This window comes from Rana temporaria, chromosome 4 (genome assembly GCF_905171775.1).
Source record: "Rana temporaria chromosome 4, aRanTem1.1, whole genome shotgun sequence".
Taxonomy (NCBI): Eukaryota; Metazoa; Chordata; class Amphibia; order Anura; family Ranidae; genus Rana; species Rana temporaria.
In genome coordinates this window covers 465,604,100-465,628,258 of record NC_053492.1, presented here as the reverse complement: position 1 = coordinate 465,628,258, position 24,159 = coordinate 465,604,100, and the positions used below count along the sequence as shown (strand labels likewise).

Sequence of the window (24,159 nt, the reverse complement as noted above, 5' to 3'; positions counted from 1 at the left end):
CCAGGGACAGCCCTACTGGGGAGAGCCATGCGGGCTCCAGGGACAGCCCTACTGGGGAGAGCCATGCGGGCTCCAGGGACAGCCCTACTGGGGAGAGCCATGCGGGCTCCAGGGACAGCCCTACTGGGGAGAGTCATGCGGGCTCCAGGGACAGCCCTACTGGGGAGAGCCATGCGGGCTCCAGGGACAGCCCTACTGGGGAGAGCCATGCGGGCTCCAGGGACAGCCCTACTGGGGAGAGCCATGCGGGCTCCAGGGACAGCCCTACTGGGGAGAGTCATGCGGGCTCCAGGGACAGCCCTACTGGGGAGAGCCATGCGGGCTCCAGGGACAGCCCTACTGGGGAGAGCCATGCGGGCTCCAGGGACAGCCCTACTGGGGAGAGCCATGCGGGCTCCAGGGACAGCCCTACTGGGGAGAGCCATGCGGGCTCCAGGGACAGCCCTACTGGGGAGAGCCATGCGGGCTCCAGGGACAGCCCTACTGGGGAGAGTCATGCGGGCTCCAGGGACAGCCCTACTGGGGAGAGCCATGCGGGCTTCAGGGACAGCCCTACTGGGGAGAGCCATGCGGGCACCAGGGACAGCCCAGGATTCGGTGACCCCTGGCAAATCATCATTCGACCCCCGAGGGGGTCCCGACCCCCAGGTTGAGAACCACTGCCCTAAAGTCTGAAGGACAGTAAATTTGTCCCTTTGTTTAGAAAGTTTGGGGACCCCTGCCAATGGAGTCAAATTATAAGAGGTCCTAAGAACAGAGGTTAAGTAATACAAAACTGGTATTAAACATGGAAGATCCAATCAGGTTGATAGAGCCGGTTCTACAAATGTTTCTGCTCCTCGTAGCTCCTATGAGATGTAATGAGAATTGCCTATAATGCATCATTGCTGGATTATCTCAGTGCCCAGCCAAGGCCGGGCGCTCTATCATCCTGTCACCCAGGGACTCGGCCATAAGGAGATTAATCTTCCGGGAAGTTCTCCAGGGGCTGAACATTGCCTTATGATTATTTTACACAGACTGAATTTTATCCGACATATTTCTTGTGTCACACGATGACAGCTAGCAGGAATAGGTTCTCTCTCCGCCAGCTTTTAAAAGTCACCTAGACGGAAAACAGAGACGACCTAAAATATCCCATAAAACATTCCACAGGGTCATTTTTGGGAAGGGAGGGTGTCCCTGAATGGTCCCTGAATGGTAGCTGGGAAATGTGGTCACCCTAGTGAACGGGGGCTAAACTTGTTTTTTTTCTCCATTAGAATCTACAAGCCTACGTGTCCCAGACATGACACCCAGCATGTAGCAGGAAAGGATGGTGTAAAATGAGTCCTGGATGGCACCATTCTGCCCCCCCCCCCCCCCCATCTCGTGTCTCACTTCCCGCCCCCCACCCCCCCTCCGGTTTTGTCACTTACTTTTAGAGATCTCAAAAGACTCGAACTTCACAGGCTGAATGTAGTTCACCAGGTTAGACATCTCCTCCGTGGCGCTGGCTTCGTTTCCAGCCGTGCCCTATAATTACAAAGAAGTCATTTAGCCTCATTCCGTCAGGCAGCGCGAACCGCCATGGTGATGTGCCGGCAACACAAAGCCGGACGGATTTCAGATTACCGCTGTCCAGGGCTTTTTGCGACACATCCCTGAACTCTGCATGTAGCGCATCCCTAAACTCTGCACTGTGTACATAGCACACCTCTGAACTCTGCACTATGTACATACAGTAGCACACCTCTGAACTCTGCACATAGCACACATCTGAACTCTGCACTATGTACATACAGTAGCACACATCTGTACTCTGCACATAGAACACCTCTGAAAATTGCACTATGTACTTAGCACACCTCTGAAGTCTGCACTATGTACATTCAGTAGCTCACCTCTGAACACTGCACTATGTACATTCAGTAGCACACCTCTGAACACTGCACTATGTACATACAGTAGCACACGTCTGAACACTGCACTATGTACATACAGTAGCACATCTCTGAACTCTGCACTATGTACATACAGTAGTACACCTCTGAACATTGCACTATGTACATAGCACACCTCTGAACATTGCACTATGTACTTAGCACACCTCTGAACATTGCACTATGTACATTCAGTAGCACACCTCTGAACTCTGCACATAGAACACCTCTGAACATTGCACTGTACTTAGCGCATCCCTAAACTCTGCACTGTGTACATAGCACACCTCTGAACTCTGCACTATGTACATACAGTAGTACACCTCTGAACATTGCACTATGTACTTAGCACACCTCTGAAGTCTGCCTTATGTACATTCAGTAGCACACCTCTGAACTCTGCACATAGCACACCTCTGAACTCTGCACTATGTACATAGCACACCTCTGAACATTGCATTGTACTTAGCGCATCCCTAAACTCTGTACTATGCACTTAGCACATCTCTGAACTCTGCACTATGTACATAGCACACCCCCGAACTCTGCATGTAGTGCATCCCTAAACTCTTTACTATGTACCGAGCACACCCAAGAACTCTGCACATAGCGCACCCCTGGGGGAGGGGGGTTTTGGGGGATGTGGTTGAGTTCTTTCAACAATTTTCTAAGAAAAAAAGCCCTGCCGCTGTCAGGTCGGTAAAATATGGTCGCTATAATGCACTGACAATGCAAGGTGCTATTTCCTTTCTTGGATACGAGCTAAAAGTCGACCTGTTTGCAGAACCAAAGTATTCCTTCCAATTGTCCAGAGCAGAGCTCCCAACTGTCCCTGATTTACAGGGACTGTCCCTGATTTGGAGCAATGTCCCTCTGTTCTCCTTTCCTCCTCATTTGTCCCTCATTGTGGTCTGATCCATAGAGTTGTATATAAAATGCACTTTTTATCTTTCAAAAAGTGTTTCCCAGCGCTAAACCTTTCATCTGATTTCTAAATCGCTGCATTTGTAAATTTCAAAAGCCAATATAAAGGAATAGTAGTGGTAAAAAAAAGCCTTTGTGGATTTAATTATCCTTTAACCACTTAAGGACCCCTTCACGCAGAATGGCACGACTGGGCACATCAACGTACCTGTACGTTGCCCTTTAAGCCCAGCCGTGGGGTCGCGGGTGCGTGCCCGCGACCCGTTCCGAAGCTCCGTGACCGCGGCCGTGAGACTCGCGGACCCGATCGCCGCTGGAGTCCCGCGATCGGTCCCCGGAGCAGAAGAACGGGGAGAGCTGTGTGTAATCCAGGTATTTGCTCCCACTTCCGGGCATAGGTCGCCACATCCGGCACCTACTCCGCCCCCCCCTTCTGTCTTCTGGGAGACACACAGGTCCCAGAAGACAGCAGGGACCTTAAGCGGTGTTAAAAAGTGCAACCTACAGAATTTTTTAAACGTTGCCTATGGAGTTTTCTAAGGGTAAAAGTTTGTCGCCATTCCACGAGCGGCGCAATTTTTTGAAGCGTGACATGTTGGGTATCAATTTACTTGGCGTAACATTATCTTTTACAATATAAAAAAAATATATTGGGCTAACTTTCCTGTTGTCTTATTTTTTTAATTCAAAAAAGTGATTTTTCCCCCCAAAAAAGTGCGCTTGTAAGACCGCTGCACAAATACGGTGTGACAAAAAGTATTGCAACAACTGCCATTTTATTCTCTAGGGCAGGGGTCTCCAAACATTCTAAACAAAGGGCCAGTTTATTGTCCTTCAGACTCTTGGAGGGCCGGACTTTGGCCAGCAAGAGTAGAAATTTTCCTGGCATCATTGTTGGTGAACATCTGGTATTAGGGGAGAAAAATAGTGCCCCATTGCTGGTATCATAGGGAGGAATAGTGCTCTATTAGTGGTGTCAGTGTGAGAAATGGTGCTCCATTGTCGGTGTCAGATGGCAGAATAGTGTCTCGTATTAGTGAAAGGGATAGTGCCCCAAGGGCCGGATAAAGGCAAGCAAAGGGCCGCATCCGGCCCTCGGGCCGCAGTTTGGAGACCACTGCTCTAGGGTGTTTGAAAAAATATAGAATGTATAATATATAATGTTTGGGGGTTCTAAGTAATTTTCTAGCAAAGAAAAAAATGTTTTTAACTTGTAAACAACAAATAGGATTTTTGTACTCACCGTAAAATCCTTTTCTCTGAAGTTCATTGACGGACACAGAACTTTCAATCTTGACCTTAGGGGTTATATCGCCACCTTCAGGAGAGGACTAGGCAGAACATGTAAAAACAGCAAAACTGCACAGTACCGCCCAGGGGGCAGTCCTACTGGCTATAACCCCTCACACTGCATCCAGCAGCTGAGTTTTTTTTCTGCCTAGTGTAGGAGAAGGACCTGGCTCCCGATGGGGACCATTGGTCCTGGTGATTTTTTCGTTATTTTTCTGCTGATTTCTGTGATCTACTATAAACAGCCGGGCTGGGTGACAGGCTGGATAATATAGCTCCAGGTAGTCTCCCCAGCCCAGCCATCGAGTGTGAGTAGGCCTTAGCTACGCGCTGGGTCGGCCAGCGACATGCCCTCCGTCATCCAGGGGTGGCCGGTGAGCTATATGCTCCGGGGCACACATATGACCGGGCTACTGCTGTCCGTGTCACAGTGTGCCGTGGCCGACAGCCACCCCGTACCGCTCGGGCGATGGGCCACGTCCAAGGGATGCAAAGCAACCTCTTTAGGATGTGACGGTCGAGGACACAAGGATGGAAGCACAATGTCCTCATTTAGTCCTCAAAACAACTTTTGGGAGAACAAAGGCTGAGAGCATAGCACCGCCTTATCCTTGTGGAGGATCAAGTAGGGAGACTTGCAAGACAAGGCCGCCAACTCAGAAACCCTTCTGGCAGATGTAACCGCCACCAGAAAGGCTACTTTCTGAGAGTGTCAGTAAGGGGATCTCCCTAATGTTCTTAAAAGGCGGCTTCTGAAGCACCGAGAGCACCAGATTTAAATCCCACGGAGGTAGCCGTGGTTGAACCGAAGGGGACACATGTTGAACCCCTTGCACAAACCTACTCACCAATGAATGAGTTGCCAGGGGTTGCTGAAAAAAGACAGCCAAGGTTCATATTTGCCCCTTAATTGTGCTTAAGGCAAGTTTTTGATCCACGCCACACTGCAAAAACAGCAGGATCCTGGAAACCGAATATGTACGCGGACGCCACACCATCTCCTCACACATAGAGATGTAGGCCTTCCACGTGCGATGATCAATTTTTCTGAGAAGATGACTTCCGCACTCTCAGCTTGGTGGAGATTACCGAATCCGACAGGCCTCGGTCCCTTAGCACCTGACTTTCAACAGCCATGCCGTTAAAGCCAGCGACTGTAAAGCAGGATGAAGTATAGGACCTTGCGACAGAAGGTCCTCTCGCATCGGCAGCCGCCAAGGAACATCTGCCACCATTCAAACTATGTCGGCGTACCAGGGATGCAGAGGCCAATCTGGGGCAATTAAAATCACCGGGATCCCCTCTGTCTCCACTCTGCGAAGCAGATGAGGGGGAAGTTTTAGTAGGGGAAGGCATAAATCAGCCGATAATGCCCCATGGAGCTACCAAAGTGTCTGCCGCGTCCACCCAGGGATCTTTGGACCTGGCCACAAACCTCAATACCTTCCGATTGAGTCGAGAAGCCAGAAGATCCACGTCTGACGTGCTCCATCTCAGGCAAAGAAGTCTAAATACATCCGGATGTAGCGACCATTCCCCTTGGTCCAGCATCTGACAACTTAGGCAGTCCGCTTGCCAGTTTTCTACGCACGGAATGTACACTGCCGACTGCAGGATGTGAGCGACATCCAAAGCTGTAGCCGAGCTCTGTTCTGCCTTGATGGTTGACATACGCCACCGCTGTGTCGTTGTCTGACTAGATTCTGACTGGGCGTCACTGCAGCCTCAGTGACCATGTGGAGAGGCACCGCCTGATCGCCCGAAGTTCCAGCACATTGATCGGCAGGCGGGATTCTTCCTGCGTCCAGCGACCATGTACCGACTGTACGCCCCCAAACTCCCCCCCAACCGGTCAGGCTGGCATCCGTTGTGATCACCGTCCAATGATAAGGAAGAAACGACGTCCCAGATTGAAGGGCCGGAGACCTCAGCCACCAGACCAGGGATTCCCTGACTAGGTGGCTCACCCGAATCCGACAATCCAGAGACAACGGAGACTTGTCCCATTTGGACAGAATCTTCTTTTGCAAGACTCAAGTGTGGAATTGAGCATACGGTACCGCCTCAAAGGTGGCTACCAGGAGGCACAGGACTCGCATGCAAAAGCACAGTGACAACCACCTGCAGGACGCCAACAGCTTAATCGCAGCCTGAGGAGTCTGCAGCTTGTCTGAAGGGAGAAAAACTTTCGCCTCTGAGGAGTCCAGAATCAAGCCCAGGTACTCCAGGCGTTGAGTCGGCACCATCACTGACTTCTGGAGGTTCAGTACCCAACCAAACTCCCGAAGAGTCTGACTGGCGATCACCACATCTTCCCCTAATTCTGAGGCGGAAGCTGCTCTCAGAAGGAGGTCATCCAAGGTATCCCATGATCGCGATCCCTCGTTGCCTCAGAAAAGCCAGATTCGGGGCAAGCACCTTGGTGAAAACCCTTGGAGCCAACGCCAGGCCAAAGGGGAGAGCTACAAATTGGTAGTGCTCGTCCCCGACCGCAAACCGCAGAAACCTCTGATGCCTGACGCATATGGGAACATGCAAGTATGCGTCCTTGATGTCCCAAGGACGCCAGAAAATCCCCCGGATAGAGTGCAGCGACCACAGAGCGAACTGATTCCATCCTGAACCTTTGTACTTTTACAAAGCAGTTGAGGGCCTTGAGATACAGGATCGGATGGACCCCTTCCTTCTTTGGGACTCCAACAGATTGGAGTACAATCCCTGAAACCTTTGCAGTGACGGCACTGGCACTATCACTGCGTGCCTCAGCAGGTCTTGCACTGCCCCAAACAGGGAGTCCCGACGTGCCGAAAGACCAGATTTTTAGCCAAATCAGGTTGACGGAGCACCACAGCAGATACTGAGGCTCTAGAAAGCAAAGGAGCCGTATCTAAGGCCGCATCGCAGACATACTTAAGGCCAATGCACCAACTGGTCTGCCAGTTCCAGGCAGACTGGGGAAGCCTGTTGCTTTTCCAACTCTCGGTGCAACAATTTAGCCCATTCAGTAAGCCTCTGTGACACCAGGGCCATGGCCAATACTGCCCGCAATGCTGACCCTACCACCGTGAACTTGGACCGGGCATCTGGAATCATGGTTACCTTATTTAACCTGGAGACTGGGGGGGTCCACAACCGGGGGAGATGTCCATTTCTTCAGGAAACTCTCCTCAAATGGGTACCGTACGGTACCACCATGCGTTTTGGGACCGAAAAGGCCCGCTGCGGCCGTTCCCATTCTTTGTAAATAAACTTATCAAAGTAAGTTAGGTAAGGAAACACCATAGCCATGCGGGCCGGCTTGTGGGACCCAAAAGGGACCAACACCTCTGTAGATGCCCCCGCTGTATCCTCCATCTTTAGGGTATCCTGCACCGCTGTGATAAGTGCTCCTACAAGCGCCCTTTCCTGTGCTGACCCGGACACAGAGTCATCCTTACTGTCTGAATAGTCCTGGTCCGCATCCTCTGAAACGTCAGAACAGGAGCCGTATGCCACAGCAAGGGCCGAGTCTGATTTAGAGCATTCCCCAGAAGATGGTGGGGGGAGGGGCGTTTTTATCCCCCTTGCTCCTGCACGCCACTTCCACCCTGGCAACGATAGACTCCAGGACCGCCGACAAAGTGTCCATAGGAACCGCAGGTGCAGGGGAACCGTTTGCTACCATGCTGACCCACACTCGCCTGACACCCCATAGGGGCCCAGGTAAGCCAAAAAATCCACCCTCCTAGCTGCCACAGCCCCCGCAGGACTCACCACCCTGACCCAGGCACTGCGCTGCGCTGCCGTCCTCCCATGTGTCACTCACAAGGCGCTCTGTGTAATTTGCGCCGTTCTAGACAAACAGTCCCGGCACTAGAGGTAAAACAATACGTGAAAGCACAAGAAACCAGCCACCAGCCACCTCAGGAACACCCACAAGCTCTGGAAAAATGGCCGCCGGCCTTTCCTGACTGAAAACCACACCAAAATGGCCACAACCGCGCTGACCCCGTGGCAGCCTTCACACAAGTACACTAGAACACTCCGCAATGTACTGTACACCCCAGAAAACAGGAAAGGACCACCAAACTCCAGCGCATCCCCCTGCCAGGACTCGGAGCCCCCTCAGTCACACAGCGGTCCGAGCTCAGGGAGGAGGGTTAAAGGACAGGGACAGAAGAAAGGGAGAGTGAGAGACCCCCTAGTCGACCTCCCAAGGAATGTCCAGCTGCTCCAACCTGCCAGAACAGGTGGAACCATACTTACTCGTGCTGTGGGGATTGCTGGACGCATTTCACTGACAGACCCATCGCCCGAGCGGTACGGGGTGGCTGTCGGCCATGGCACACTGTGACACGGACAGCATTAGCCCGGTCATATGTGTGCCCTAGAGCATATAGCTCACCGGCTACCCCTGGATGACGGGGCATGTCGTGGCCAACCCAGCACACAGCTAAGGCCTACTCACAATCGATGGCCGGGCTGGGGAGACTACCAGGATCTATATTATCCAGCCCATCACCCAGCCCGGCTGTTGATAGTAGATCACAGAAATCAGCAGAAAAAAAAAGAAAAAATCACCAGGACCAATGGTCGCCACCGGGAGCCAGGTCCTTCTCCTACACTAGGCAGAAAATAAACTGAGCTGCTGGATACAGTGTGAGGGGTTATAGCCAGTAGGACTGCCCCCTGGGCGGTACTGTTCAGTTTTGCTGTTTTTACATGTTCTGCCTAGTCCTCTCCTGAAGGTGGCGATATAACCCTAAGGTCAAGATTGAAAGTGCTGTGTCCATGAAAAAACGAAAGAGAAATAGGCCCGGTCCTTAAGTGGTTAAGATGGTATTACATCAAAAGACAGAAATGTTGTTGTGCGTCTCCCAGAGCACAAGTGTGAACGGGGAATAAGTCTAGGTTCACACTTTTCTCTTTTTCTTGTGTCTAGCTATGATATGCAATTTTCATGTTGACCAATAAAGAACACTCTCGGGTTTTGGCCCCGCTGTTGCAGTGTGGAAATGTGCATGTTACTGCAATGGGTGGTGTATGTAAACCTGCTTTAACCACTTAAGGACCGCCTCCTGCAGATATACGACGGTAGAATGGCACGGCTGGGCACAATCGCGTACCTGTACGTCCTCTTTAAGTGCCCAGCCGTGGGTCACGGCGCACGCCCGCGACCTGGTCCGAAGCTCTGTGACCGCGGACGCAGACGCGATCGCCGCCGGAGTCCCGCGATCGGTCCCTGGAGCTGAAGAACGGGGAGAGCTGTGTGTAAACACAGCTTCCCCCATTCTTCACAGTGGCAGCTTCATTGATCGTGTGTTCCCTAATATAGGGAAACATGATCAATGACGTCACACGTCCAGCCCCGCCCCGCCCCCCTACAGTTTGAAAAACATATGAGGTCACACATAACCCCTACAGCGCCCCCTAGTGGTTAACTCCTAATCTGCACTGTAATTTTCACAGTAATCAGTGCATTTTTATAGCATTTTTTGCTGTGAAAATGACAATGGTCCCAAAAGAGCGTCAAAATCGTCCGATGTGTCCGCCATAATGTCGCAGTCACGAAAAAATACGCCGATCGCCGCAATAAAACTATCTCCTATTTTGTAAACGCTATAAATTTTGCGCAAACCAATCGATAAACGCTTATTGTGATTTTTTTTTTAGGTAGAAGAATACGTATCGGCCTAAACTGAGGAAAAAATATGTTTTTTTTTATATATTTTTGGGGGATATTTATTATAGCAAAAAGTAAAAAATATTGAATTTTTTTCAAAATTGTCGCTCTATTTTTGTTTATAGCGCAAAAAATTAAAACCGCAGAGGTGATCAAATACCACCAAAAGAAAGCTTCATTTGTGGGGAAAAAAAGGACGCCAATTTTGTTTGGGAGCCACGTCGCACGACCGCGCAATTGTCAGTTAAAGCGACGCAGTGCCGAATCGCAAAAACTGGGCAGGTCCTTTACCTGCATAAAGGTCCGGGTGTGAAGTGGTTAAAAAAAATTATTAGGAGATTTATCAAAGTCAGTTTTCTGTATTATGGAGGGAAAAAAAATATTTAGATGCATAATTTTAGTTATACAGAATTGGCCAGATTCAGGTATGGTGGCGCACCTTTCCAGGGGCGTAGCCTATCGTATTTACGCTACGCCGCCGTAAGTAAGTGAGGCAAGTGCTGTATTCAGAAAGCACTTGCCTCCTAAGTTATGGCGGCGTAGCGTAAATGGGGCCGGCGTAAGCGCGCCTAATTCAAATGAGGATGAGGGGGGCGTGTTTTATGTAAATGGGTGGTGACCCGACGTGATTGACGTTTTTTTACGAACGGCGCATGCGCCGTCCGTGTACATATCCCAGTGTGCATTGCTCCAAAGTACGCTGCAAGGACGTATTGGTTTCGACGTGAACGTAAATGACGTCCAGCCCCATTCACGGACGACTTACGCAAACAACGTAAAATTTTCAAATTTCGACGCGGGAACGACGGCCATACTTAACATTGACTAGGCCAACTAGGGGGCAGCTCTATCTTTACGCCGGCGTACCTCTTACGGAAAACGGCGTATCTTTACTGCGACAGGTGCACGTACGTTTGTGAATCGGCGTATCTAGTCATTTACATATTCTACGCCGAACTCAACGGAAGCGCCACCTAGCGGCCAGCGGAAAAATTGCACCCTAAGATACGACGGCGCAAAAGACTTACGCCGCTCGTATCTTAGCCTAATTTAAGCGTATCTGGTTTCCAGAATACGCTTAAATTTACGCAGGCGTGGAATCAGAGTTACGACGGCGTATCAGTAGTGTAACTCTCTATGAATCTGGCTATGTGCGTACAAGTCACTTTTCTGGATGCACAGATGTTCTAGGGGCGAGAATGAAAAAAAATAAAATAAAAAAGAACCGTTTGCATGGCACAACCTACTCTCCGAAAAAAAATGGCTTTCTTGATTTTTTTAGATTTGTAATGGAAGTGAGCAGCGTTGCCAACCGTCTGGCAGCCAGTAAAAAATGGGCACTTTTCTCCTGCCAGTAAATGCCGGTGACAGGAAAAGGTTGCCAGTAAAAAATAGAACTGTGACGCTCCGTTAGGACTGTGCATGTACATTTTAAACTTTTAGAAATGGCAGTAAAAACCTGGCTGCGCCAGTAAATTTTCGGGTGTTGTGTCAGTAAATCTCAATCTGGTCAGTTGGCAACCCTGGATGTGACACACACAAGTAGGTTTCTTTGTAAGAAGGCTCTGCTGTGCTTCACAGGGGTATTCCTATATAAAGCAATGTCAGCAAGACTCATTTTAGCTTTCAACCACTAGATGGCAGCGTGGTACTGCTCTTCCACATTTTATAAAGCGCGAAGGAGAACCAATCCGCGACACATGACAAATCCCTCTATATCAGACTTTCTCAGCTTTTGTTACCCCAGAGGAACCCTTGAACTCATTTTTAGGTCTCAGGGTCCATCGAGGGGTCATGGGACAGAGATCCTTACATTGGTGGTGACCAGTGGGGAATAATATCACCCCTTGCAGATGTGGTCAGAATGTGACTTTTGCGGTCATGCCGCCGACTTGTGATGGATCTAGAACTATGCTGTCCACAAGGTTTAGGAGTGTGTCTATGGGAATGTTTGACCGTTCTTCCAGAAGTGAATTTGTGAGGTCAGGCACTGATGTTGGATGAGAAGGCCTGGCTCGCAGTCTCCGCTCTTATTCATCTCAAAGGTGTTCTATCGGGTTGGGGTCAGGACTCTGTGCAGGGCAGTCAAGTTCTTCCACCCCAAACTCTCTCATCCATGTCTTTACGGACCTTGCTTTGTGCACTGGTTCTCAGTCATGTTGGAACATGAAGGCGCTGTCCCCAAACTGTTCCCACAAAGTTGGGAGCATGAAATTGTCCAAAATGTCTTGGTATGCTGACGCCTTCAGAGTTCCCTTCACTGGAACTAAGGGACCAACCCCTGAAAAACAACCCCCCCCCACCATAATCCCCCCTTGGGGGTTATTATTGCTCCCACGCACACCAATACTGGGGGTTATTATTCCGAACACTGACATCAATAATAGGGAATATTATTGCATCCACTGACGCCAATGTTGGGGGTTATTGTGTCCACTAAGTCCACTTACACCAGTGGTTCTCAACCTGGGGGTCGGGACCCCCTCGGGGGTCGAATGATGATTTGCCAGGGGTCACCAAATCCTGGGCTGGCCCACTCAGACACTTTGCAGCCGACCATTCAGTTCACGGCATGGCTGGGGGGGGGGCAGAGACTAGAGGTCAGCTGACTGGTGAGGAATGTGAAGTGGGAGGGGCTTGAGGAGACCCTGTCTCCTGATTTCAGAATAGGTGTCACTGCTACAAGACATCAGAAAGTCGGAAACACAGTGAGTGTTGCCACTGATCCCAACTCCCTGCCAGCACTGCCACTGATCCCAACTCCCTGCCAGCACTGCCACTGATCCCAACTCCCTGCCAGCACTGCCACTGATCCCAACTCCCTGCCAGCACTGCCACTGATCCCAACTCCCTGCCAGCACTGCCACTGATCCCAACTCCCTGCCAGCACTGCCACTGATCCCAACTCCCTGCCAGCACTGCCACTGATCCCAACTCCCTGCCAGCACTGCCACTGATCCCAACTCCCCGCCAGCACTGCCACTGATCCCAACTCTCCGCTAGCACTGCCACTGCTCCCAACTTCCTGCCAGCACTGCCACTGCTCCCAACTCCCTGCCAGCACTGCCACTGATCCCAACTCTCCGCCAGCACTGACACTGATCCCAACTTCCCGCCAGCACTGCCACTGATCCCAACTCTCCGCTAGCACTGCCACTGCTCCCAACTCTCCGCCAGCACTGACACTGATCCCAACTCTCCGCCAGCACTGACACTGATCCCAACTCCCTGCCAGCACTGACACTGATCCAAACTCTCCGCCAGCACTGCCACTGCTCCCAACTTCCTGCCAGCACTGCCACTGCTCCCAACTCCCTGCCAGCACTGCCACTGATCCCAACTCTCCGCCAGCACTGACACTGATCCCAACTTCCCGCCAGCACTGCCACTGATCCAAACTCTCCGCCAGCACTGACACTGATCCCAACTTCCCGCCAGCACTGCCACTGATCCCAACTCTCCGCTAGCACTGCCACTGCTCCCAACTCTCCGCCAGCACTGACACTGATCCCAACTCTCCGCCAGCACTGACACTGATCCCAACTCCCTGCCAGCACTGACACTGATCCAAACTCTCCGCCAGCACTGCCACTGCTCCCAACTCTCCGCCAGCACTGCCAGTGATCCCAACTCTCCGCCAGCACTGCCACTGATCCCAACTCTCCGCCAGCACTGCCACTGATCCCAACTCCCTGCCAGCACTGACACTGATCCCAACTCTCCGCCAGCACTGCCACTGATCCCAACTCCCTGCCAGCACTGCCACTGATCCCAACTCTCCGCCAGCACTGCCACTGATCCCAACTCCCTGCCAGCACTGCCACTGATCCCAACTCTCCGCCAGCACTGCCACTGATCCCAACTCCCTGCCAGCACTGCCACTGATCCCAACTCTCCGCCAGCACTGCCACTGATCCCAACTCCCTGCCAGCACTGACCCCAAATTCCCGCCAGCACTGACACTGTTCCAAACTCCCTGCCAGAACTGCCACTCAGCCCCCCCCCGTCCCACCAAGGAGTAAAAAAAGAGACTACATGGAAGGGAGAGAAAAAGAGGGGGAGGAACAAAGAAAGGGAGAGAAAGAATAAAAGCAAGAACAAGGAAGACGGCTAGAGAGAGGGATGGGGGAAAAACAAAACCAAAATTTAGGATAAGAGGTTAAAGGGAAAGAAAGGAGAACAAAAAGTGGTACATCCTAAAATGTGCCATAAGGGAGTTCAATACTGTATGAGTGGAAGGAACTCGGGGAGCGCTAAATGTCCGTGGGTTAGGGTTGCAAATTACTTGTCTTGCCTTGGGTGCTGACAACCCATGCTACAATTTTTTTTTTACTGTTGGGGGTCCTCACAACTTGGGAAATTTTATCAAGGGGTCACAACACTAAAGAGGTTGAGAAACACTGTCTTACACCAACACTGGGGGTTATTATTGCATCCAGTGGGGTAGATTCAGGTATCTCCGCCTAAAGTTACGGCGGCGTAGCGTAGTGTATTTACGCTACGCCTCCGCAACTTACAGGAACAAGTGCTGTATTCACAAAGCACTTGCTCCGTAAGTCGCGGCGGCGTAGCGTAAATGGGGCCGGCGTAAGCGCGCGTAATTCAAATGGGGAAGGGGGGGCGTGTTTTATGCGTTTTATGCGCCGTCCGTGTACATATCCCAGTGTGCATTGCTTCCAAGTACGGCGCAACGACGTATTGGTTTCGACGTGAACGTAATTTACGTCCAGCCCTATTCGCGAACGACTTACGCAAACGACGTAAAAAATTCAAATTTCGAAGCGGGAACGACGTCCATACTTAACATTGGCTGCGCCTCCTAATAGCAGGAACAACGTTACGCCGGAAAAGCCTTAACGCAAACGACGTAAAAAACGAACGCCGGGCGCGCGTACATTTGTGAATCGGCGTAAGTAGGCAATTTGCATACTCTACGCTGAAAACAACGGAAGCGCCCCTAGCGGCCAGCGTCAGAATGCACCCTAAGATACGACGGCGTAAGAGACTTATGCCAGTCGTATCTTAGGCTAAAGTCGGCGTATCTTGCTTTCTGAATACAGAAAGTAGATACGCCGGCGCAACTTAGCAATTACGCGGCGTATCTATGGATACGCCGGCCTAATTGCTCTCTGAATCTACCCCATTGACACCAATGTTGAGAGTTATTACTGCTGCCACTGACACCAATACTGGAGGTTAAAGCGGGATTCCACCCGCGATTTTTTTTTCTTAAGTCAGCAGCTACTAACACTGTAGCTGCCGACTTTTAATAAGGACACTTACCCGTCCTAGTCGCCCGCGATATCGGTCCCCCAAAGGCGATCGCTGGGTCCTGGCGCCTCCATCCTGACTATGGGAAACATGCAGTAAAGCCTTACGGCTTCTCTGCCCGTTTCCTACTGCGCATGCGCGACTCGCGCAGCGCTTTGTGAATGGGCGACCGCCCCCTGGGATACACACAGTTCCCAGAAGGCAGCGTGCCCCATTCACCAGAAGACACCGCGACGGAGGACGAGGCAGAAGATCCACCGTGGTGGAAGAAAAGGCAGAGGAGCTACTTCCGCATAGCAACCGCCCTTTCAGGTGAGAATACAAATTTTTTATTTTTTTTCAATTTTTTTTTTATTTATTTTAAGATTTTTTGTGGGAGAAAAAAAAAACGGGTGGAACTCCACTTTAACCCCTTCCGTACCGTAGGACGTCCAGCAGAGCCGCAACGGCCGCCCAGCCTGGCAAACTGATCAATCTGGGCCGGCCTGCACCCTCCTGGTTAGACTAGGCAGCAATGCGCCCTAGGCAACAGGCTGTCACTGGAACCGGCCCACTGAGCTGATCGGCCCACTGGGAAACTCCCGGTAGTCCTGATGGCCAGTCCATCCCTGTTGATGAAGGTGGTAAAGAAAGCACACCTCTCTTTGAAATGGGAACGAGGGACACCTATTAGAAAAAAAAAACTGTGGGCATAGGACACTGCCACACCCCCTTAACCACCTGCCACTCATATAACTTACTTATAAGGCGACAAGGACTGCTGCACCGGATCTCGTACATACCTACACAGCGGGAGCTGATCTGTAGGTACTCCAGACTCTATGGGCCAGATTCAGGTAGGGGCGCGCATCTTTGCGGTGGCGTAGCGTAGCGTATTTACACTACGCCGTCGTAAGTCAGAGAGGCAAGTACTTTATTCACAAAGTACTTGCCTCCTAAGTTACGGCGGCGTAGCGTGAATAGGCCGGCGTAAGCGCGCCTAATTCAAATGAGGATGTGGGGGGCGTGTTTTATGCATATTAACTGTGACCCGACGTGATTGACGTTTTTTACGAATGGCGCATGCGCCGTCCGTGTACATATCCCAGTGTGCATTGCGGCAAAGTACGCCGCAAGGACGTATTGGTTTCGACGTGGACGTAATTTACATCCAGCCCTATTCACGGACGACTTACGCAAACTACGTAAAATTTTCAAATTTCGACGCAGGAACGACGGCCATACTTAACATTGGCTACGCCACCTAGGGGGCAGCTTTATCTTTACGCGGCGTACCTCTTACGGAAACGGCGTATCTTTACTGCGACGGGCAAGCGTAGGTTCGTGAATCGGCGTATCTACTCATTTGCATATTCTACGCCAAACTCAATGGAAGCGCCACCTAGCGGCCAGCGGAAATATTGCACCCTAAGATACGATGGCGCAGGCCGTTGTATCTTAGCTAGGTTTAAGTGTATCTCAGTTTGAGCATACACTTAAACATACGATGGCGCAGATTCCGAGTTACGTCGGTGTATCTACTGATACGCCGGCATAACTCTTTGTGAATCTGGGCCCTATATCTGCCGGCACACTCCGATCATCCAACACACAGGCAGGACGGCGATCTCTCAGTAAAGAAGGCATGGATCCTGTGTTCTGCAAAGCAATGGATCTCTGCCTTCCCCTAGTAAAAGCACCTCCCCCAAAGTACACTTAAACACTGGCTAGGTACACAGTTAACCCTTTAATTGCCCCTGATGTTAACCCCTTCCCAGCCAGTGTCATTAGTACAGTGACTGTGCATATTTTTAGCACTCATCACTGTATTAGTGTCACTGGTTCCCAAAATGTGTCAAAAGTGTCAGTTAGTGTACCGACTGTCCGCCGCAATATTGCAGTCCCGCTATAAGTCGCTGATCGCCACCATTACTAGTAAAAAAAAAAAAAAAAGAAAATGCTATATAAAATACTATAACTTTTGCGCAAACCAATCAATATATGCTTTTTGATTTTTTTTTTACCAAAAACGTGTAGAAGAATACGTATTGGCCTAAATTTATGAAGAAATTAGATTTTTCCAATTTTTTTGTTGGATATGTTTTATATGATTGCTGCCATTACTAGTAAAAAAAAATAATAAATTAGCCCATGGTTTTTAGATCCTAAAACATTTTTAGGTCCTGTAACTTTTGTGCAAACCAATCAATAAACGCTTATTGGGAATTTTTTTACCAAAAATATGTAGAAGAATACGTATCGGCCTAAACTGAGGAAGAAATTATTTTTTTACCATTTATTTGGGGATATTTATTATAGCAAAAAGTAAAAAAATATTTGTTTAGTTTTCAAAATTGTATTTGGGTACAGCATCGCACGACCGCGCAATTGTCAGTTAACCACTTTAGGACCCCTTCACGTCGATATACGTTGGCAGAATGGCACGGCTGGGCACATCAACGTATATGTACGTTGCCCTTTAAGACCAGCCGCGGGGTCCGAAGCTCCGTGACCGGGACCCGCGGACCCGATCGCTGCTGGAGTCCCGCGATCGCTCCCCGGAGCTGAAGAACGGGGAGAGCCGTATGTAAACACGGCTTCCCCGTTCTTCACTGTGGCGGCTGCATCGATCGTGTGATCCCTTTTATAGGGAGACACAATCGATGACGTCACTCCTACAGCCACACCCCCCTACAGTTGTAAACACATATTAGGTCACACATAACCCCTTCAGCGCCCCCTTGTGGTTAACTCCCAAACTGCAACTGTCATTTTCACAGTAAACAATGCATTTTAAATGCATTTTTTGCTGTGAAAATTACAATGGTCCCAAAAATATGTCAAAATTGTCCGAAGTGTCCGCCATAATGTCGCAGTCACGAAAAAAAAATCGCTGATCGCCGCCATTAGTAGTAAAAAAAAAAAAATAATAAAAATGCAATAAAACTATCCCCTATTTTGTAAACGCTATAAATTTTGTGTAAACCAATCGATAAACGCTTATTGTGATTTTTTTTACCAAAAATATGTAGAAGAATACTTATCGGCCTAAACTGAGGAAATTTTTTTTTTTTATATATATTTTTGGGGGGATATTTATTATAGCAAAAAGTAAAAAATATTGAATTTTTTTCAAAATTGTCGCTCTATTTTTGTTTATAGCGCAAAAAATAAAAACCGCAGGGGTGATCAAATACCACCAAAAGAAAACTCTATTTGTGGGGAAAAAAGGACGCCAATTTTGTTTGGGAGCCACGTCACACGACCGCGCAATTGTCTGTTAAAGCGACGCAGTGCCGAATCGCAAAAACTGGCCTGGTCCTTTAGCTGCATTTTGGTCTGGGTCTTAAGTGGTTAAAGTGACGCAGTGTCGTACTGCAAAAAATGGCCTGGTCATTAAGGGGACAAATCCTTCCGGTCTTTAAGTGGTTAATGGATAGAATGCAGTAGCCTGTAGACTTTACAACCCCTTTAAAAGTGCATTTTATATACAACTATATAGATCAGACCAAAATGAGGGACAAAAAAGGAGGGAAGAGGGACAGAGGGACTTTTGTTTCCGAATGAGGGACAATCCCTCACAATCAGGGACAGTTAGGAGCTATGAAGGAAGGGGTGGGGACACCCAAATGTTTGCCTGAACACCCAAAACAGGAACAAAGTCGTCCACTATGGTAACATGAATGGGTTACAAAGAGTCTCACCTCTTCCGTGGAAGATTTCTTACAATCATCATCATCGTCTTCATCATCTTCATCACTTTCAATGTCAGCTTCACCTGAAAAACAATAAACCAACAAAAATTATAGCATACCTCCCAACATTTTGAGATGGGAATGAGGCACACCTACTAACAAATGTATGCAGGCATAGGACACGCCCCCTGCCACACCCCCTTAAAGGGGAATTAACCAAAAAAAAGGTTAATTAAATCCACAAAGGACTTTTTTTTTTTACCACTACTATTCCTTTATTTTGGCTTTTAAAATGTACAAATTCAGCAATTTAGAAATCAGATGAAAGGTTTAGCACTGGGAAACACTTTTTGAAAGATAAAAAGTGCATTTTATATACAACTATAGAGATCAGACCACAATGAGGGACAAATGAGGAGGAATGAGGGACAGAGGGACATTGCTCCAAATCAGGGACAGTCCCTCGAAATCAGGGACAGTTGGGAGCTCTGGGCCAGATTCACATATATCTGCGGCGGCGTAACGTATTGTCTTTACGTTACACCCTGCAAGTTTTTAGCGCAAGTGCCTGATTCACCAAGCACTTGCGTGTAAACTTACGGCGGTGTAACGTAAAGCCGTCCGTCGCAAGCCCGCCTAATTCAAATGGGGCGTGTACCATTTAAATTAGGCGCGTTCTTGCGCCGAACGTTCTGCGCATGCTCCGTGTGAAAATTTCCCGACGTGCTTTGCGCGAAATTATGGCGCCCCCATGTATTTTTTGAACGGCGACGTGCGTTACGTCGTTTCGTATTCCCGGACATCTTACAAAAAAAATAAATAATAATTTTAAATTCGACGCGGGAACGACGGCCATACTTTAACATGGCTGTTCTAAATGTAAGCCATGAAAAAGCAGGCCTAAGTTTGCGGCGACTAGCGACGACGTAAGAGATTGCGACGAACGCGCGTATCTTCGTGGATCGCCGTAATCAGATAATTTGCATACCCAACGCTGGAAAACGACGCAAACTCCACCCATCGGCCGCCGGAAAATTACACCTAGGATCCGAAGGCGTACGAAGCCGTACGCCTGCCGGATCTTAGCCAAAAGCCGTTGTATCTTTTTTGTGAATTACAAATTAAGATACAATGCGGCAAATTTGAAAATACGCCAGAGTATCAGTAGATACTCCGGCGTATTTCCTCTGTGAATCTGGCCCTATGATTTTAGGTCTACCCTTCTGTCCCGGGACCACGGTGTCCATAGCCTGCTACTCACCAGAGAAGAGGTGATGCCGGCCATGTAATGTTTGCATATATAATGTGTTTTATGATATTTTTTAAATACGAGGGCTGTATTGAAAGTAATACAATACAAAAGTGGGATTAAAGCGGGGGGTTCACCCAAAAAAACAAGTATATAACATTACATTCAGTATACAGCAAGCATGTACAGTATGCCGTTTTTTTTTTGGGGGGGGGGGGTGTACAAACAGAATTATCGGTCTTTTCCTCCGGGCTTCCGGGTACTCGCTCCCGCGGGACTGGGCGTTCCTGTGCAGTGCAGCAATGTCATCTGGGACCTCGCCCATATGATTGACGTGCCTGAGAAAAACTCCCACCGTCGGATAAGGCGCGTCATGACTTTCCCAAAATAGCCGAACTGCGAGCCGGCTCTAGACGGCGCCTGCGCACCGACTAGGAGCCGTGTAGCGCTGACTGCGCAGGCGCGGTATAGTGCTGCTGTGTATGGGCTGTCTCTCTCTCTCTCAGCCTTGGTACGGATGTGTGTGCAGAGAGCCCCGTGCAGGAGCTGGAGCAGCCCGCAGCCTGAGCCAACATTACTTAATACAGCGCGGCCCCGGCTCAGGGGGGGCGGGGCTCGGGGTGGGGGGATGGGGACGGATCAGGTGAGCCTGGTGCTGAGCCGGGGATGATCTCCAGATAGGCAGATGGACTGCTCCTGGATGCCGGGCTGTGCTCTATTCCTCTCCTCCTCAACACGCTGGCCTGCAGTCCAGGAATTCCAGCAACAGTGACCCGCCGGTTAGAAAAGAAAAGAAACTCACCGCCGCCCGTAGGATGAAACTGTCTCCGCTCTGCTACACAGCCCCGCCTCCTCCTAACCCCACGCTGTGATAGACAGAAAACATCTCAGCATTAGAACGGCATTCTGTTTAACACAGCGTGTTTAGGAGCAGGCGGGGCTGTGTGCGAGCAAAGCGAAGACAATTTCAGTGTGTTTTACCGCTCTGCAGCCACTAGTCATATCGACAATTTTAAAGCTGTTTCGGCATGTGCCCAAAACAGCTGTTTTCGGCCGATATGTATCGGCACCGATATATCGGTGCACCCCTAGTAATTCTTCTTCTTTTTCATTGCAGGTAAATAATGGATTCCAAGCAGAAGCAACGTGCCGCCATTGAGTTCCTGATAAAGGAGAGGTGCAGGCTGTATGACATCCACAGAAGACTACAGAACTCTTACAGAGATGACACCACTGACAAGACCAATGTCATGTACTTGGTGACCCTTGTCAGTGGTGTCATCTGCAGGAATGTTCTAAAACCTTCTGTGGATGTCGGACAGTCGGCACCTCTCCTTCATCAAGAACTCAGTGACCACACGTTGCTTCTGCTTGAAATCCATTATTTACCTGCAATGAAAAAGAAGAAGAAGACGAACAGTTACTATAGAGAAAGAGTTACTATAGAGAAAGAGTTACTTTACCAACATGTGAAATTTGAACGCCCTAAATAAATAGGTTATTCAAATTTCACGTGTTGGTAGAGTAACTCTTTCTCTATAGTAACTCTTCTTCTTTTTTATTGCAGTTAAGTAAAGGATTCCAAGCAAAACTAATGTGCCATCACTGAGTTCTTGATGAAGGAGGGGTGCAGGTTGTCCAACATCCACAGAAGTCTACAGAATGTCTACAGAGATGACACCCCTGACAAGTGTCACCAATGATAAGACATTGCTCTTGTCAATGGTGTCATCTCGGTAAACATTCTGTAGCTTTCTGTGGATGTCAGACGGCCTGCACCCCTCCTTTGTCAGTAAAAAAATTAGGGCATGTTGCTTCTGCTTGAAATGTTTTTGTTTGTTTTTTTCAGAAGAAGAAGAAGAAGAGAAAAGAAGAAAACAAGGATGAAGAAATACCGTATTTATCGGCGTATAACACGCGCAGGCGTATAACATGCACCCTAACTTTAAGAGGAAAGTTTCAGGGAAAAAACTTTTCACAGCCCCCTGCGTATAACACGCAGGCACAGTTTACCCTCTATTTTAAGGGTAAAAAAGTGAGTGTTATACGCCAATAAATACAGTAAGTGAAAGAATAAGGAAGAAAGAAGAAGGAGAAAGAAGAAAGAAAAAAGAAGAAGGAAGAAGAAAAGAAGGAAAAAGAAAGAATAAGAAGAAAAAGAAGAGGAAGAAATAGAAAGAAGAAGAAGGAGAAGAAGAAGAAATAGAAAGAAGAAGAAGGAAGAAGAAGAGAAAAGAAGAAAAAAAGGATGAAGAAAAAAGGTGAAAGAAGAAGAAGGGAGATGAAGGAAGAAGAAACGAAGGAAAAAGAAAGAAGAAGAAGAAGGAAATCGAAATATGAAAGAAGAAAAGGAAGAAGAAGAAGAAAGAAGAGGAAGAAAAAAGACGGAAGAAAATAGAAGAAAGAAGGAAGAAAAAAGAAGGAAGAAAGAAGGAAGAAAAAAGAAAAAAGAAGGAAGAAAAAAGAAAAAAGAAGGAAGAAGAAAAAAGAAAAAAAAAGGAAGAAAAAAGAAAAAAGAAGGAAGAAGAAAAAAGAAGAAAGAAAAAAGAAGAAAAAAGAAAGACGAAGAAGAAGAAGAAAGAAGAAGAAGAAAGAAGAAGAAGAAAGAAGAAGAAGAAGAAGAAAGAAGAAAGAAGAAAGAAGAAGAAAGAAGAAGAAGAAGAAAGAAGAAAGAAGAAGAAGAAGAAAGAAGAAGAAAGAAGAAAGAAGAAGAAGAAGAAAGAAGAAAGAAGAAGAAGAAGAAGAAGAAAGAAGAAAGAAGAAGAAGAAGAAGAAAGAAGAAAGAAGAAGAAGAAGAAAGAAGAAAGAAGAAGAAAGAAGAAGAAGAAGAAAGAAGAAGAAGAAGAAAGAAGAAAGAAGAAAGAAGAAAGAAGAAGAAGAAGAAAGAAGAAAGAAGAAGAAGAAGAAGAAGAAGAAGAAGAAGAAGAAGAAGATGGAAATGAGAAGAAGAAAGAAGAAGGAAGAAAAAAAATAATTTTGAAGGAAGAAGAAGGAAGAAGACGATAAAAGAAGTAGAAGGAAGAAGAAAATAGAAAGAAGAAAGAAGAAGAAGAAAGGAGAAGAAAGAAGAATGAAGAAGAAACGTTACTCTACCAACATGTGACATTTGTACCCCTTATGTAGGTCAATAAAGTTATGCCCACTTCTGCATCACTTTCAGAACAATCCTCGTATAGTAACAGAAATGAACACATTTTCTCAGCACTAGACTGACTCATGATATTTACACGCCCCCTTTACTAGACCTGATTCCTCTAATGGACATGGAACATCTATAATTCTAGTTCCCACTTTCAGTCGTACCTTTCAGAACACCATAATTCAGTGAAGCCCATTTGTCGCCGGTGTTTACACCAACTCCGTCCAATAAAAATGACTGAATAGAAGAAAGTGCCGATTTGGCAAAAAAGACGTAACCCGGCCTGTGCCAGCAAAGTAACATGTAAGATGAATTCAAACCTCAAGAGCAAGAAGATTCATAAATCATGGCTGGACGTGTTTATCTGCTTCTAAGTTTATTATTCAGGTTGACAAAACGTAAATGGATTTTGTCGTGAACCTCATATAACGTAAAAGTAACACAAGACAATACAAGCACAAGACATGAAATAACAATATAGAAGATTTACATCACAAATTCCCAATGACCAATCAAATAATCCCCACAAAAAAAACATGGACCTTCTTAGAGCTTGGGAAGCCATTCTTGGGACTGATAAATAGAGAATTTGGTCTTTTTGTGTTTCTAGATGCATTTTTTTTATCATAGTAGTTTTATATAGTAATAAACATGTTATACTTACCTGGTATTGCACAGAGCAACCCCTCACCTCCTCTTCTGGGGTCCCACGCCAGCACTCTCCTATACTCCTCTTCTGTGTCTGGTTCCATAGCAAGCTGTATCTCTCTCTCTCTATCTGTATCTCTCTCTCTTTCTCTGTATCCATCTCTCTCTCTCTCTCTCTCTCTCTCTCTCTCTCTCTCTCTCTCTCTCTCTCTCTGTATCTCTATATCTCTCTCTCTCTCTTTATCTCTCTCTCTCTCTATCTTTCTTTCTCTCTCTCTCTGTATCTATATCTCTCTGACTCTCTCTGTGTCTCTCTCTCTGTGTATATCTCTCTCTCTCTCTGTATCACTCTCTCTGTGTATCTCTCTCTCTCTCTCTGT

At 48.1% G+C, this 24,159-nt stretch overlaps 1 protein-coding gene across 1 annotated transcript in view; it reads right to left on the bottom strand.

Moving 5' to 3' along the window:
* Positions 1-24,159, bottom strand: part of PLCB1 (phospholipase C beta 1) — an 825,411-nt gene that overhangs the window by 164,870 nt on the left and 636,382 nt on the right. Inside the window, exons 15-16 of the mRNA XM_040351701.1 lie at positions 18,753-18,826; positions 1,419-1,515 (exon numbers count right to left, since the gene is read on the bottom strand). Of these exons, the coding sequence (XP_040207635.1) occupies positions 1,419-1,515; positions 18,753-18,826 (171 nt within the window). The remainder of the gene's footprint in view (positions 1-1,418; positions 1,516-18,752; positions 18,827-24,159) is intronic.